Source organism: Dipodomys merriami, unplaced genomic scaffold (assembly GCF_024711535.1).
Source record: "Dipodomys merriami isolate MVZ:Mamm:240054 unplaced genomic scaffold, mDipMer1.0.p SCAF_16, whole genome shotgun sequence".
In the NCBI taxonomy this organism is placed as follows: Eukaryota; Metazoa; Chordata; class Mammalia; order Rodentia; family Heteromyidae; genus Dipodomys; species Dipodomys merriami.
The window spans coordinates 1,500,219-1,513,465 of NW_027202937.1; the positions used below are offsets into that span (position 1 = coordinate 1,500,219).

At 49.8% G+C, this 13,247-nt stretch overlaps 1 protein-coding gene across 4 annotated transcripts in view; it reads left to right on the plus strand.

Annotated features, from left to right (window-relative positions):
• Adgrf5 (adhesion G protein-coupled receptor F5) overlaps positions 1–12,949 on the plus strand; it is a 73,079-nt gene extending 60,130 nt beyond the window's left edge. For 3 of the 4 annotated variants that reach the window (XM_070023584.1, XM_070023583.1, XM_070023586.1), the window contains 8 exons: positions 272–427; positions 2,557–2,765; positions 3,573–3,752; positions 5,275–6,669; positions 8,119–8,160; positions 8,252–8,311; positions 9,492–9,576; positions 11,731–12,949. In XM_070023584.1, the coding sequence (XP_069879685.1) occupies positions 272–427; positions 2,557–2,765; positions 3,573–3,752; positions 5,275–6,669; positions 8,119–8,160; positions 8,252–8,311; positions 9,492–9,576; positions 11,731–11,810 (2,207 nt within the window). In that variant the 3' untranslated portion in view covers positions 11,811–12,949. Of the gene's footprint in view, positions 1–271; positions 428–2,556; positions 2,766–3,572; positions 3,753–5,274; positions 6,670–8,118; positions 8,161–8,251; positions 8,312–9,491; positions 9,577–11,023; positions 11,094–11,730 lie in introns of all 4 variants that reach the window. The other variant, XM_070023585.1, reaches the window with a different exon arrangement.
• The last annotated feature ends 298 nt before the right edge of the window (positions 12,950–13,247 follow it).

The window sequence follows — 13,247 nt, forward strand, 5'->3', positions numbered from 1 at the left end:
CAGCAGTAGAGAGTATGAGAAAGGCATTCTAACTATGAAAAATGTGTGGGGGCAGATTTGGAACCCTTAAGTGTCAAGGTGCAGTTTTGACTGGTCCACATGCAAATATGGGCCAAAGGCTATTGTACATAAATACGTGAAACCGCATTAAAAAACCAATGTGACACATTCCTAGGAAGTGTGTGGGCAGGTGTGTCCATACTAGATCACTGTGACAATGTCTGTGCTTGGTAACTCACATTGGGAATCCGTGTCTCCCCTCTGTGTTCAGTGAAAGAAGTCCATGGGAAGCAAGTTTGCTACAAGTACAATCTCCACGTAAAACCAGTTCCTGCGTGTCCCAAAACCATCGAGGTATCTTGCCGGTTTACCAATGCTGCTAACTATTCCGTCTGGAGCCAGTCAATGAAGCTCACCCTGGTTCCCGGTAAGGGCATTTTCAAGTACTTTAAAATGTTTTCCATGGGAGCAGAGACTCATTTATTCATTCACTTTCATATTTAGACATTCAATCAATACTATGCTAAGTATCATCACTGTGGCAGACCTTGAGCCAACCCTGAGGAGATCTGAAAAGAAATAAGCAGCATCCCTTGGTGTCCAGTGTAAGGAAGCCCAGGAGCAAACACTTCAATATCTTTCTTAGAATACGCCTGGAGTTGCTATAACGAATTACTCTCTGAGGGTACAGCAGAGTTTCTCAACCTTCGCTGCCCTTGGGGTTTTGCCAGGAAAGTTTAAAACCCTAAAGAAACTGGAGCCACCAGTGGTAAAGCGCTTGCCTTGAGTTGAGGAGCTGAGGGACAGCGCCCAGGTCCAGAGTTCAAGCCCCATGACCGACCAAAAAAAAAAAAAAAGGATTGGGCTCACATAGTAGGAAAGAGCTCAGCCCGGCTCTGGGCACTCAGATCTGAGGGCCAGCAGCGGGGGTTTACTCAGGTCATGTTCATTCAGGTTCCTAAAGAATTCTAGGTAAATCCTTTCTCAGAAAAATCCCCATAGGGAAAAGCACAAACACTGGCTCCATTGAGCAGCTGGGCACGTAGGAGGAAGGACGCAAAACCCCTTTCTTGAGCCATTTGGGAGAGCATTCTAGTGTAGTCCAAGCGCTATGCTGGCAGAGAAGGCCCCCGCTGATTTAATCTGGACCTTTGTTCTGTTTCTCTCTCTTACCAGCCCCTTGTCATTTTCCCTGATAGCTGGAGGGGTTGTGCTGTTCCCTCTGCAGCCACAACCTTTCCTTGTATTATATCAAATCAGTCACACAGGATAAGAAAGTGTGACCCTTCCAATAAAACAGAGTGACAGGTAGAGCAAAATCAGAGTTCTTCAGGAGTTTCCACAGATTGCTGGAGGAATATCCATGTTAAGAATTTGGAAACTTGATGTGACTGTTGGGGGAAGGTCGAGGGAAGAGGGTAGAAGGGATGACTGATGTACTGCTTACATACATGGACATGTTAAATTAAACTATTTGTGGATAATAATAAAAAAAATAGATGGAAAAAAGAGAAAGAAACTGGAGCCAGCCGCTGGTGGTTCACACCTGTAATCCTAGCTTCTCAGGCTGAGATCTGAGGATCGTGGTTCAAAGCCAGCCCAGGCTGGAAAGTCTGTGACACTCTTATCTCCAATAAACCACCAGAAAAACAGAAGTGGCTCTGTGGCTCAAGTGGTAGAGCACTTGCCTTGAATAGAAGAGCTGAGGGACAGTGCTCAGGCCCAGAGTTCAAGCCCCACAACTGACAAAAAAGAAAAGAGATAAAGAAACTGGAGTCTCAGCCTAGACTTTCTGAGGTACCTGGGCTGGAGTGAGGTTAAATGTTGGCTTTTTTTTGTCTCGAAGTTCCCTTGAGTGAGTCTAACACGCCATGGTGGAAGAGACTCCATTAGAGCAAGTCTCTGTCCCAGCGTCTCCTGATTCATGGGGCAGCTCTTATTTGGCTAGGCACACCTTGAGCGCTCGCCATTTCCCTTGGTTTAGATTTTCCACGCCAGTAAAGAGAAGATTCCTGGCGGATTGAAAGTGGGAAAGAGACAGAGCAGAAATAAAACTCCGTCAGGGAAAGGCCAGTGCAGATCCCATCAAGCAGGTTTATGTGGAAAGCAGTGAGGCGCTGTGGAAAATCAAGAAGGAAATTGAAGGACTGAGTCGCTTTGAAGAAGTCACTGGATACAGAGAAATACGAGTTCACACATCACCATGCTTTTTCTTTCTTTCTTTCTTTCTTTTTTGTCAGTCATGGGGCCTGAACTCTGGGCCTGGGCGCTGTCCCTCAGCTCTTCAGCTCAAGGCGAGTGCTCTACCACTTGAGCTACAGGGCCACTTCCAGTTTTCTGAGTGGTTAATTGGAGATGAGAGTCTCGTGGACTTTCCTGCCTGTGCTAGCTTTGAACCGTGATCCTCAGATGTCAGCCTCCTGAGTAGCTAGGATTACAGGTGTGAGCCACCAGTGCCCGGCTACATCACGATTCTTCTACCCAACCCAACCCTTCTTTTTCCCACCTCTTCTCCTCCTCTCAGTTGTCTTCTCTGTTTCCTTGTCTCCCCTGCAGGGGAGAACGTCACGTGCAGAGACCCCATCATAGGTGTTGGTGAGCCCGGGAAAGTCATCCAGAAGCTCTGCCAGTTCTCGCGAGTTCCCAGGAGCCTGGGCGGCGTCCTCGGCGGCGTTGTCACTTACAGATGCGTGGACTCCCACTGGAGGGAGGAGAGGAGAGGCTGCATCTCTGCCCCCATCTACGGCCTCCTCCAGCTGGCTAGGGTGAGCCACAGACCCGCCCTTGACTCGAAGCCCTCCTCTGGGACAGCTCTCCAGCTCATTACGTAGCACAGGCTGGTCTTGAACTCACGATCCTTCTGCCTCCTTCTCCCAAGGGCTGAGATTGAATGTGGTCCATCCTTCCTGGTCTAGAGACATTTTTCAACAGAAAAGGACTGTGCTAGTCTAGCAGTCAACATCTGATGTAATCATTCAACCTCTCTATTCATTGAACTCTGCACCACAGTGTCTGCCTTGTGCTTGGTTAGGTTTTCTGGAGATATGACCCATTGCTTGCTTTATGAAGGAGCTTATGATTTGTTTGGCGTGGTATTCTTTGGTCAGTATGGATAGATAACGATTTGTCATGCGGGGGTACCAGTCAGTCATGACACTGGGGTAACAGACACAAGCCAGGATTTCCCCAGGATAGCAAGAGTGGCCTGTCAGTGATCAGCAGAAAGAATGATACAAGAGAAAGCACAGAGGCAAACTCGCTTTCACGCAAGTGACCGTTCTGCTAGTATCTGGTCCTAGAGCCATCACGTGTATCTTTCCTTTATGTCTAGTGTTCAGGGAGAGAGATGTTCCACCCTCCCCTCTCCGTGTGTGAGACCTTACCTCTGAGCCCATTCTAAAGAGCGCACATGGATAATCCAAGATAGCTCACAGGATTCCCTTCGCTTCATGGGCACAGGGAAAAATAGACAGAATTCACAGCCATGGAAGAGCTTGCTGTGAATTCACCAGCAGAGCCACTGGCTGGACGGACTGATGTGTGTCTCATTGTGGCTTCTCTGGTTTCACTAGACATTGATCAAGAGTCCCTCCCAGGACCTGAAGCTCCCGGCCTACCTCAAGGATCTTTCTGTCAGCACGGGCAAGGAGAAGCAGGACATCCGCTCCTCCCCTGGGAGCCTGGGTGCCATCATTAGCATTCTTGGTCTGCTCTCGACTGTGCCAACCCAAGTGAATGTGGAAATGATGAGGGTGAGTATGGACGAGCCATGCGGGCGTGTCATGTCTTCTTGTCTCACTTCCCTCCTACCTCTTCCTCTTTAGCCTCTTCGGAGCAAGGACCTGCCATTACTTGGTCTGCTATCGGTGGCTGTGACGATATCGCAGCATTCCCGGTGTCCCTTGGGGAAATGAAGGTTTCCTTAGTGAGTCTCTGCAGTAGTTTCCTTCTTCAGGCAGTATGTAATATACTGAACATGCCCTTTGGGGAAATTAGAGTCCTGGGAGGAAAGAGATTCACTTGCAAGAGTTCAGATGAGGAGAGTGCAATGGCAGGACTCTTACAGAGGTGAAGCCACAGTACAGCAGACCAAGAAACCAAAGTGTGACACCAGCGGGACTGGAGCAGGTTGGGAGGAGTCTAGTCACAGCTATGTCTCCACAGAAGCTGGAGCGCAGGAAGGTCACACCTCGTACCCGAGGGAAGACGAAATAAAAGTAGGGGTTGTCAAGGAATAGTGAATCCCATCTTCCCTCTCCTTCCACTCCCTGTCACCCACCAAACAAGCCAATAGCAAAGGAACTTTGTCGTATTTCTTCCTTGGGCCACTGGAATGAAGAACCACAAACTGGGTAGCTCACAAGAGGAATTTGTTCTGTCACAGTTCTAGAGGTTAGGCCCCTGAGCCAAGGGGTCCTCAGAGTCCCGCTCCCCCCAAAGCACCCAGGCAAGAATCTCCCTCTGAGTCCTCCAGCTCCAGGTGGCGCCAGGTGTCCTTTGGCTGGTGGCTGCCTCTCTGTCTTCTGTCTCTGTTGCCACACAGTTTCTTCCCTTCCGCCTTCTCTTCTCATAGCTCTCATGAAGTTCCTGGTCATTGCAGTTTGGTTTCCCAGGTGGTTCTGGATGAACCATGTACGCAGTTCCCTCTACACAAACAATGTGTCCCCACAAAGGCCCGTTTCCTGGGTTTGAAGATTAGGACATGTCATGTGAGAGGTCAAGCTGCTATTAGAGCTCACACTCTCAGAGTTAAGGCAAGGTAGAGACAGGGAGTAAAATAATTTCATAAATGGGAACCCTCGGGCTTAAATGTGTGTGTGTGTGTGAGAGAGAGAGAGAGAGAGAAGGAATAAAATCATTTAGTAGAAAATAAAGATCTCTTCAATGCCCCAGACTTAGTGAATGCTTAAGGATTGAGAACATCTTGGAGACTTTCCCACACTTGTTGATGAGATGTCTTCCACTAGACAGCCTTTATAGACCTGAAATCTACAAGAAACCCAAACAAGATCATGAATAGTCCTGCCACCTGCTGAATTGGCCTTAGCAAGGCGTAGGAGCATGGTTCTCATGGCTGCTAGTAGTAAGTGTTGAGCCCAGCCCTGCTGTCTGTCTGAGGTTCCCTCCTCTGACAGCCTTGGTAGAAGACAGGTCCCAGATCCTGTCTGCCCAGGATGCCTGTTTTCCTCTCTGTTCTTCCCCCTTTTGCTTCTCACCACCCAGCTGCGGTGGAAAGAATCTCGTGGGTGTGATCCCATGCCGTGTCACTTCCAGGACCTGCTCTCCACCGTGAATGTCATTCTGGACGCGTCCACCTTCCACTCCTGGCAGGAGTTACAACAGCAGCAGAGCAACCACACTTCCCAGCTGCTGCATTCGGTGGAAAGATTTTCCCAAGCCCTGTGGTTGGGAGACAGCACCCCTCCGTCTCTCTCCCACCCCAACGTGCAAATGAAGAGCATGCTGGTGAAACCAGGCCCCCCGAAACTCTACCAACAGAAGTTTGTTTTCCCGGACTCGGACCTCTGGGGCGACGTGGCCATTGACGAATGCCAGCTGGGCCACCTGCAGCCGGAGTCGTCCATTGTCACCGTGGCCTTCCCGACCCTCAAAGCCATTCTCGCCCCGGAGCTTCCCAGAAGGACTTCGGCCAGCAGCTTAGTGATGACCACCACCGTCAGCCGCCAGATGGCCAGGCCGTTCGGGATTGCCATGACCTTTAAGAGCAACCACTATTCAAGGGAGAGGCCCCAGTGCGTCTTCTGGAACTTCAGCCTTGCCAATCACACCGGGGGGTGGGACACCAGCGGTTGCTACGTGAAAGAAGTCCGTGCGGACACGGTGTCGTGTTACTGTGACCACCTCACCTCCTTCTCCATCCTCATGTCCCCCGACTCCCCGGACCCCGACTCTCTGATGAAGATCCTGCTGGACATCATTTCCTATATCGGGCTGGGCTTCTCCATCCTGAGCCTGGCGGCCTGCCTGGTGGTGGAGGCCATGGTGTGGAAGTCGGTCACCAAGAACCGGACGTCCTACATGCGGCACATCTGCATCGTGAACATCGCGGCCTCCCTCCTCCTGGCCGATGCTTGGTTCATGGTGGCCGCTGCCATTCAGGACTATTACACCCCTCTCAAGGAGACAGCCTGCGTGGCCACCACCTTCTTCATCCACTTCTTCTACCTCAGTGTCTTCTTCTGGATGCTGACCCTGGGCCTCATGCTCTTCTACCGCCTGGTGTTCATCTTGCACGACGCTAGCAAGTCCACGCAGAAGGCCCTGGCCTTCTCGCTGGGCTACGTCTGTCCCCTGGCCATCGCGGCGGTCACGCTGGGGGCCACGCAGCCCAGGGACGCATACACCAGGAAGAATGCGTGCTGGCTCAACTGGGAGGACACCAAGGCGCTGCTGGCCTTCGTGATCCCGGCGCTGGCCATCGTGGTGATCAACCTGACCATCACCGTCGTGGTCATCGCCAAGATCCTCAGGCCCTCCGTCGGCGACAGGCCGAGCAAGCAGGAGAAGAGCAGCTTGCTGCAGATCAGCAAGAGCGTCGGGGTGCTCACGCCGCTCCTGGGGCTCACGTGGGGGTTCGGGCTCGCCACCGTGTTCCAGGGGAGCAGCGCCGTCTTCCACATCGTCTTCACGCTCCTCAACGCCTTCCAGGTGAGCCGGGTGCCGCGGGGCGGCCGGGAAAGGGACACACTCCCGCGGACGCACCCAGGATGGAAACACAAACAGAAGCGGGAATGGGGAAGGGTTTTGGTGCAGAGGAACCCTTAGCCCTAATGAGCAGTAATGAGGGAGAGGAAGCGCACGTGCCTGGGCACCCATGGAGGCCGAGTGCCTTTCTCACACGCATGATTAACTGAGTTCAAAACATGCCCTCGTAAGGCAAGCAGGAGGGCCTCGGGTTTGCTATGGACCCAGGATAATTGCCGCATGGCCTATTAAGTCTTCAGTGAAAAACATCACTGCTAAGCCAAGCGGTGTCTCAGCCAATCTCCATCGGCACCCTGCGAGCTGTGTGTGTGAGTACACCTGTCTCGTTCATCTCTGTATCCCCGGAAGAAATGATCACTGTAGGCCCCACAGAATGAATGCCTCATGAATCACAGACCCTCTGCATATATTCTTCTGTCGTTCATCACTAATGACAATGGAGCTAGTTAGTTAGAAGATCCAGGAGGGAGAAATGGATCACAAGCTTTTGACATGTAGAAAAGAGAGCCATTAATCCTTCTCTGTTCCACAGAGAGGGGATAAGGATGGGTGAAAGTCTACCTAGCGGAGCAGGATCCCATAAAGTGGAAAGGAGATAAGGGGGCAGGAGGTGGAGTTTTGCTTCCTGGGTGTTTGTGGCATGCCTATAAAACCCCAATGTCTGGGACTGGGACTGTGGCTCTGAGTTCTAAGGTTGCCATCTACTGTCCCTACAACATAGGCCTCCAGCCAGTGGCTCACACCTCTAATCCCAGCTACGAAGGAGGCTGAGATCTGAGGACTGTGGTTTGAAGCCACCCCGGGCAGAAAAGTCAGTAAGATTCTTATCTCCAAGTAACCACCAAAAAGTCAGAAGTGGAGCTGTGGCGCAAGTAGCAGAGAGCTAGCCTTGAGCACAAAAGCTTAGATATAGCACAGAGCCCTGAGTTCAAGCCCCAGGATACACACACACACACACACACACACACACACACACACACACACACGCACGCACACACGCACGCACGCACGCACGCACGCACGCACGCACATGCACACACATGCACACCTCCATTGGAAGATGTTAGTTAACTCATCCCAGACCATCATCACAACCTGCAGAGAAGAACGGGAAATAGCACAGACATTGAAGGCCTATTTAATAGTATAAACAGTGGGCATACCAGTCATAAGTAGAACTAGAAAATGCTCTCCTAGCATTGTGTCATTTAGGACCTACTGCATGCAACCCTTTGACATTGCCATGTGCTGGACTTGATCCATGAACTCAGGCAGGGAAGAAGGGGCCGCCATACCTGGTTCCTGCTGGCATTCAATACCAGGCTAACGCCACTTCTTTCCCCAGACACTTGCATTGGATTAAAATTCACCTCTTCTCATCCCTCTTCACAGGGACTGTTCATCTTACTCTTCGGCTGTCTCTGGGATCAGAAGGTAAGAATGGCTCCCTGCACCCACAGAAGGCTAGGGGACAAGTGGCCTGCTGAACTCCTGAATTTACATTGGCTTCTTTTAAACACCACAGGTGCAGGAGGCTTTGCTGAACAAGTTCTCGCTGTCAAGATGGTCTTCCCAGCACTCAAAGGTGATCCTCACCCCCGGGGAGACATTCTGCTTCCCAGCCTCATAGCTTCCTCCTGCATGATGAAATGAACTACATGAACTTTGCCCAGTAGCATTGGGACTGGTGGGTTTACACTCAAGCCCCTCTACCTCCACCACTTATTTGGGCATTGATTATTCAATTGATTTTTTCTTCTTGTGGCCTCAGGCTGCCTATTAAACACAGCCATAGAGTTCTCTTCTAGAATGCTGCATAGCAGCATGAGAGATCATATAAAATTAAGGTCAATATCAGGCTCCCAGTAAGAATCTTCTGAGGGAACTTCAAGGCATTAGAGAAAACTATTTGAGAAGTAAACATTTTTAACCTAAATATTGTCTTTGAATATATTTTTATTGGTTTTTATCACTTTAACTTATTATTTTATTATTTTTTAAAAATTTTTTTGAGGGGGGTCTGGTCGTGGGGCCTTGAACTCTGGGCCTGGGCGCTGTCCCTCAGCTCTTCAGCTCAAGGCTAGCACTCTACCACTTGAACCATAGCGCCACTTCTGGCTTTTTTTCTTTTTGCTTATGTGGTGCTGGGGAATTGAACCCAGGGCCTCAGGCATGCAAGGCAAGTACTCTACCACTGAGCCACCTTCCCAGCCCTAAAATTATTTTTTTATGTCAGAAGATACTAGAAAAATTTACCAAACAGGAAAAAATATCTTTGAGCTGGGTTGTAGCATCGATTAGCTATGTGCAGATCCTGGGTTTGACTCACAGTGTCAGAAAGCAGGGGAGAAAGAAGGAAAGAAGGAGGAAGGAAGGAGGAAGGAGGAGGGAATACAAGGAGAAGGGAAGGGAAGGAAAGAAGAAGAGAGAAAGGAAGGGGAAGAGGAGGGAGGGAAGAGGAGGGAAAGAGAGGAAGTGAGAAAGGAAAAAAGGAAAGGGAAGGAGGAAAGGGAGCAAGGAAAAAAATAAGGAAGAAGAGAGAGAGGAGGAAGAAACAGAGGAAAGCCCATGTCTTGGAGGAGTTTTTCTAATGCACATGGTAAGATCACGGAGCCTTGCTGTGGTCTAAGGGAGTGTGAATTGCCAGGCAGGAAAGTAACTACAAGAGGGCAGCAAACCAGTCCTCCCAGAGCCCCAGCTGCCCTGTGGGAACAGATGCACTTTGTCATGTTTATTTATTTATTTTTTAAAAATCTCTCTTCTAGTCAACATCCCTAGGTTCATCGACACCTGTGTTTTCCATGAGTTCTCCAATATCGAGAAGATTTAACAATCTTTTTGGTAAAACAGGTAGGTTGTGTCTTCTGAGTATTCCGTGGGTGATCAGAACAAATGTTTCCTGCCCCCTCCCCTTCACATCACCAGGAGGTTGTACAGTGACTGGCTTCCCTTGGTGGGTAGCTAACAGCAAACTACAAGAAGAGGAGACTTCAGGGCCATTTGCGAATGAACACATGGGCCTGCATGGCTGGCCTTTTCAAACACAGCACCGTTGTTGTTTGCATGATGTTGAATTGGAATGAGAGGGTCATGTTTATGTGGGAAAGAATGAACTTGGGAAATCCTACCTGGGGGATTCTACTCTGTGGGTTTGTTATCCATTTTTCCCTCTTTTCATGGGAAAGGCCTACTTTGCATGCTGGTATTGATAGAAATTAATAGGCATGCATGAGCAACAACCCATGCCAGCTACTCTTATTTGAAATACTCCTGGCTGAAATGTCCACTTTGGAAATATGAAACAGAGGATGAATGATTTTGGTGAGAGATCGTTAGCTGGTCTGGTAAACTGCAAGCCTGGCCACCTACCATTATCCACCACAGAAAAATAACTCAAGAAATCTTCCAGGTGTTTTGTTTCCCGCCCTCCCTCTCCCCCCACCCCCAGCCTCCTGCACACTCGGCAGACACTGCCACTGAGTCTCTGAGCGCCACCCGGCCTTCCCCCAGCTGTTTGAAACTGAATAGACCTCAACCTATGACAATTCCAGACTAGATTTCTATATTGAAAACAAAGAAATATTTCATGAGAAATATTTGATCCAAAAGCCTTGGTCTGGAATACTTGGGGAATATCGGTCATCACTAAACCTCCAGGACGATAAGTGTTCACAGATTCTGTTTGATAAACACCTCATAAAACTGGAAGATGATTTTTTATTCTCTGAGTCACTGATGGGAATGCTGTCAGAGAGAGGATTGAAGATCCAGGAGATATTAGGACCCTTGGACTTGGCTTCCATCGCTTCCATTGAAGCAAAAACCATGAAAACTCTATTAAAGAATCACCACCGGGTATGGGTAGCTCACACTCAGGAGGCTGAGATCTGAGGATCATGGTTCATAGCCAGCCTGGGTAGGAAAGTCCATGAAAAGGCCAGAAAACCAGAAGTGGTGCTGTGGCTCAAGTAGTAGAGCACTGGCCTTGAGCAAAAGAGCTGAGGGACAGCGCCCAGGCCCCAAGTTCAAGCCCCACAACCACCACCCACAACAAAAGAATCCCACAGACTCACAATTATGCCATACGGAAGGGTTGATAAAGTGTATTGTTTTCCAGTTAGATAGATGTGGGGTGTGGACTCTGTTTGTGTGGGGGGGGGGGGAGGGGAGAGGGTAATCAAGGCCTGAGCCTATCTCTTTGCTTCTGGATGGTTCTGTGAGGCTCACCAGTACAGGTCAACTCTTGTCTACTTGGGGGGCAGTCCATAACCTCTGTAACTTTGGTTTGTGTCACCAGCAGTCCCAGAGGCCCACCCCTCGGGCACTGATGGCATCCTTGTTAGCAGTGGCCGTTCATGCATCTGATGGTAGGGTGGGCACTGCGACCGCCTCCCTGCTGGCACACTCTTCCCTCCCTCTGCATAGTGCCTGCCGGCCGCCCGCCCGCCCGAAGCTGTGTAGCTGCTCCGAGGCTGCTCCCCACCTCTGGTTCCCCGCCCCCCCCCCCCACTGCACCACAGGGGCCTCTTCCCTTCTACACTGTCCCCCACCTCCGCATCCTCCCTCCACCCCCCACCTGTCCTCCTCTGTCATTGTCTCCTTCCTCTTCCTCGATGGAGCCAGGCCTTCAGCTCAGCCCCCAGGTAGCTCCCAGTTTATCCCCCCAAGCAAGGTCCAGGCAGGCTGATACCTGCAGAAGGTCCCCGGGCCATGCATGTGGTGCAGGTGGAGAGACTGCCCCCTGGTGGCCTGTGGTGAGACTGCCCCCCCTGCAGCTCTTCCCGCCCCCTGGAGAGCACAGCTCTGGCTGCTGGTGTGGTGGGAAGCCATGGGTGTTGTAGTCTGCCTGCATGCCTGAGAACAGCTGCACTGCGGCCCTGGTGCTCCAGCACTCCCGAGGGGCCTCCCTGGTCTGCTGCCATGTCCCCATCTTGGAGCTGCATGAAGGCCGCGTCTTCCATGAAGGCCGCGTCTTCGAGGCTCAGCTGCTGTTCTGTTTTGCAGGAACGTATAATGTGTCCACACCAGAGACAACCAGCTCATCCGTGGAAAATTCATCCAGTGCTTATTCATTGCTCAACTGAGACCAGGCCACGTGACATCCTGGGAACCCACCGTCCACCTGCGGACTGCGAAAGTCAAGCGTTCCCTCCTGCTGCAGGCTCCTGGGAGCGGATGCTGCCTGCAGAGACTTGTGTGGTAGAAAAGAGAACCAATTCCTTTTGTAAAGACACCCTGAAAGTAAATGTTACATTAATCTCACTCCCCAGCCCTTACTTCATGGAAAGCTAAATGTGTATAGTATTTAAGTGAAACTCAAATCCCCCAACACCCAACCTTTCTGTCTATATTGTAAAATAGAATTGTGATGAGCCTTTCGCCTTTTGCCTTTGGCTACGAAGATGAGCTTTGCTTATAATGATAAGTAAAACAGCTAGCACCTTGGAAATAAGTCAGAATGAAGGAGGAAGGGAGAGGATGAAAGAAGGAGACAGAGAGGGAGTGGAGAGAAGAAGATGGAGGGGGGAAGGAGAGAAAGAAAGGGAGGGAAGGAAAAAAGGAAAGGAAGGAAGAAGGAAAGGAAAGAAGGAAGAATGAAAACAACATTCTTAAGGAACACGTCAAGTGTCCACTGATCAAATACCATCACTCAGATCCCGCAACAAATAATACAAATACATGGCTCCAAAAGGGAAACGGAACATAAGCCATGAAGAATGAGTTGAGCTTCTTTCTGATATTTTCCTAGCTTAGAAGGAAACAAAAAGATGATGGAAACATGTTCAGACGTTTCTTTCTGTGTCAAGGTCACAGCCAAGTAAGAGTGTATGCACAGGACGTGTGAGTAACCTCAACCCCATCTATGGACATCCAACTGCTGGCTCAGTTTTTATAGTTTATCAGAAAAGCTTTATGTGTTAGTTCAGTTCATCTTTTGACAACTACAACAATAACAAATATACATATATATATATATTTTTTATACACAGTCATTGACTGATTTTCTATACTGCACTGAAAACAGACCCCAGCTGTCTTCTGTGTATGAGCTCTAACTGGGTACTTCTCTGTGCATTGTAGAATAGACTCTGATCATCTTGTAGCCTTGTACATTAGTGTTGTTGTCCCTGTGGATAGGATGTCCCTTGGTGTACTGTCCACCTCCCTCTGTGGGGTCTTCTTCAGTCTTGAAGACCCCACACCAATATATATTAAGAGTGTTGTATGGTCTCCTTTGATTTTCTTTCAACCACTTGAAAGCTTCTGGAGAGAAATGGCTCAGCTATCCTGTGCTCAAGATGACACTTTGCCTTGGGAAGTGAGTGGCAGAATGTTTCCCAAAGATTAGCTTGTGAATCAGGTGCATGTATGTGTGTATGTATGTGTGTGTGCTCTTCATGAAAACCCCAGGTATTTATTAAAACCATCTCCACATGAGCATTAGCCAGATGCTAGGCTGATCCCAAAGGAGCAGAGACAATCGAGTCAGGGCCTCCCAGGAGACTTTGGAGGGTTGAACC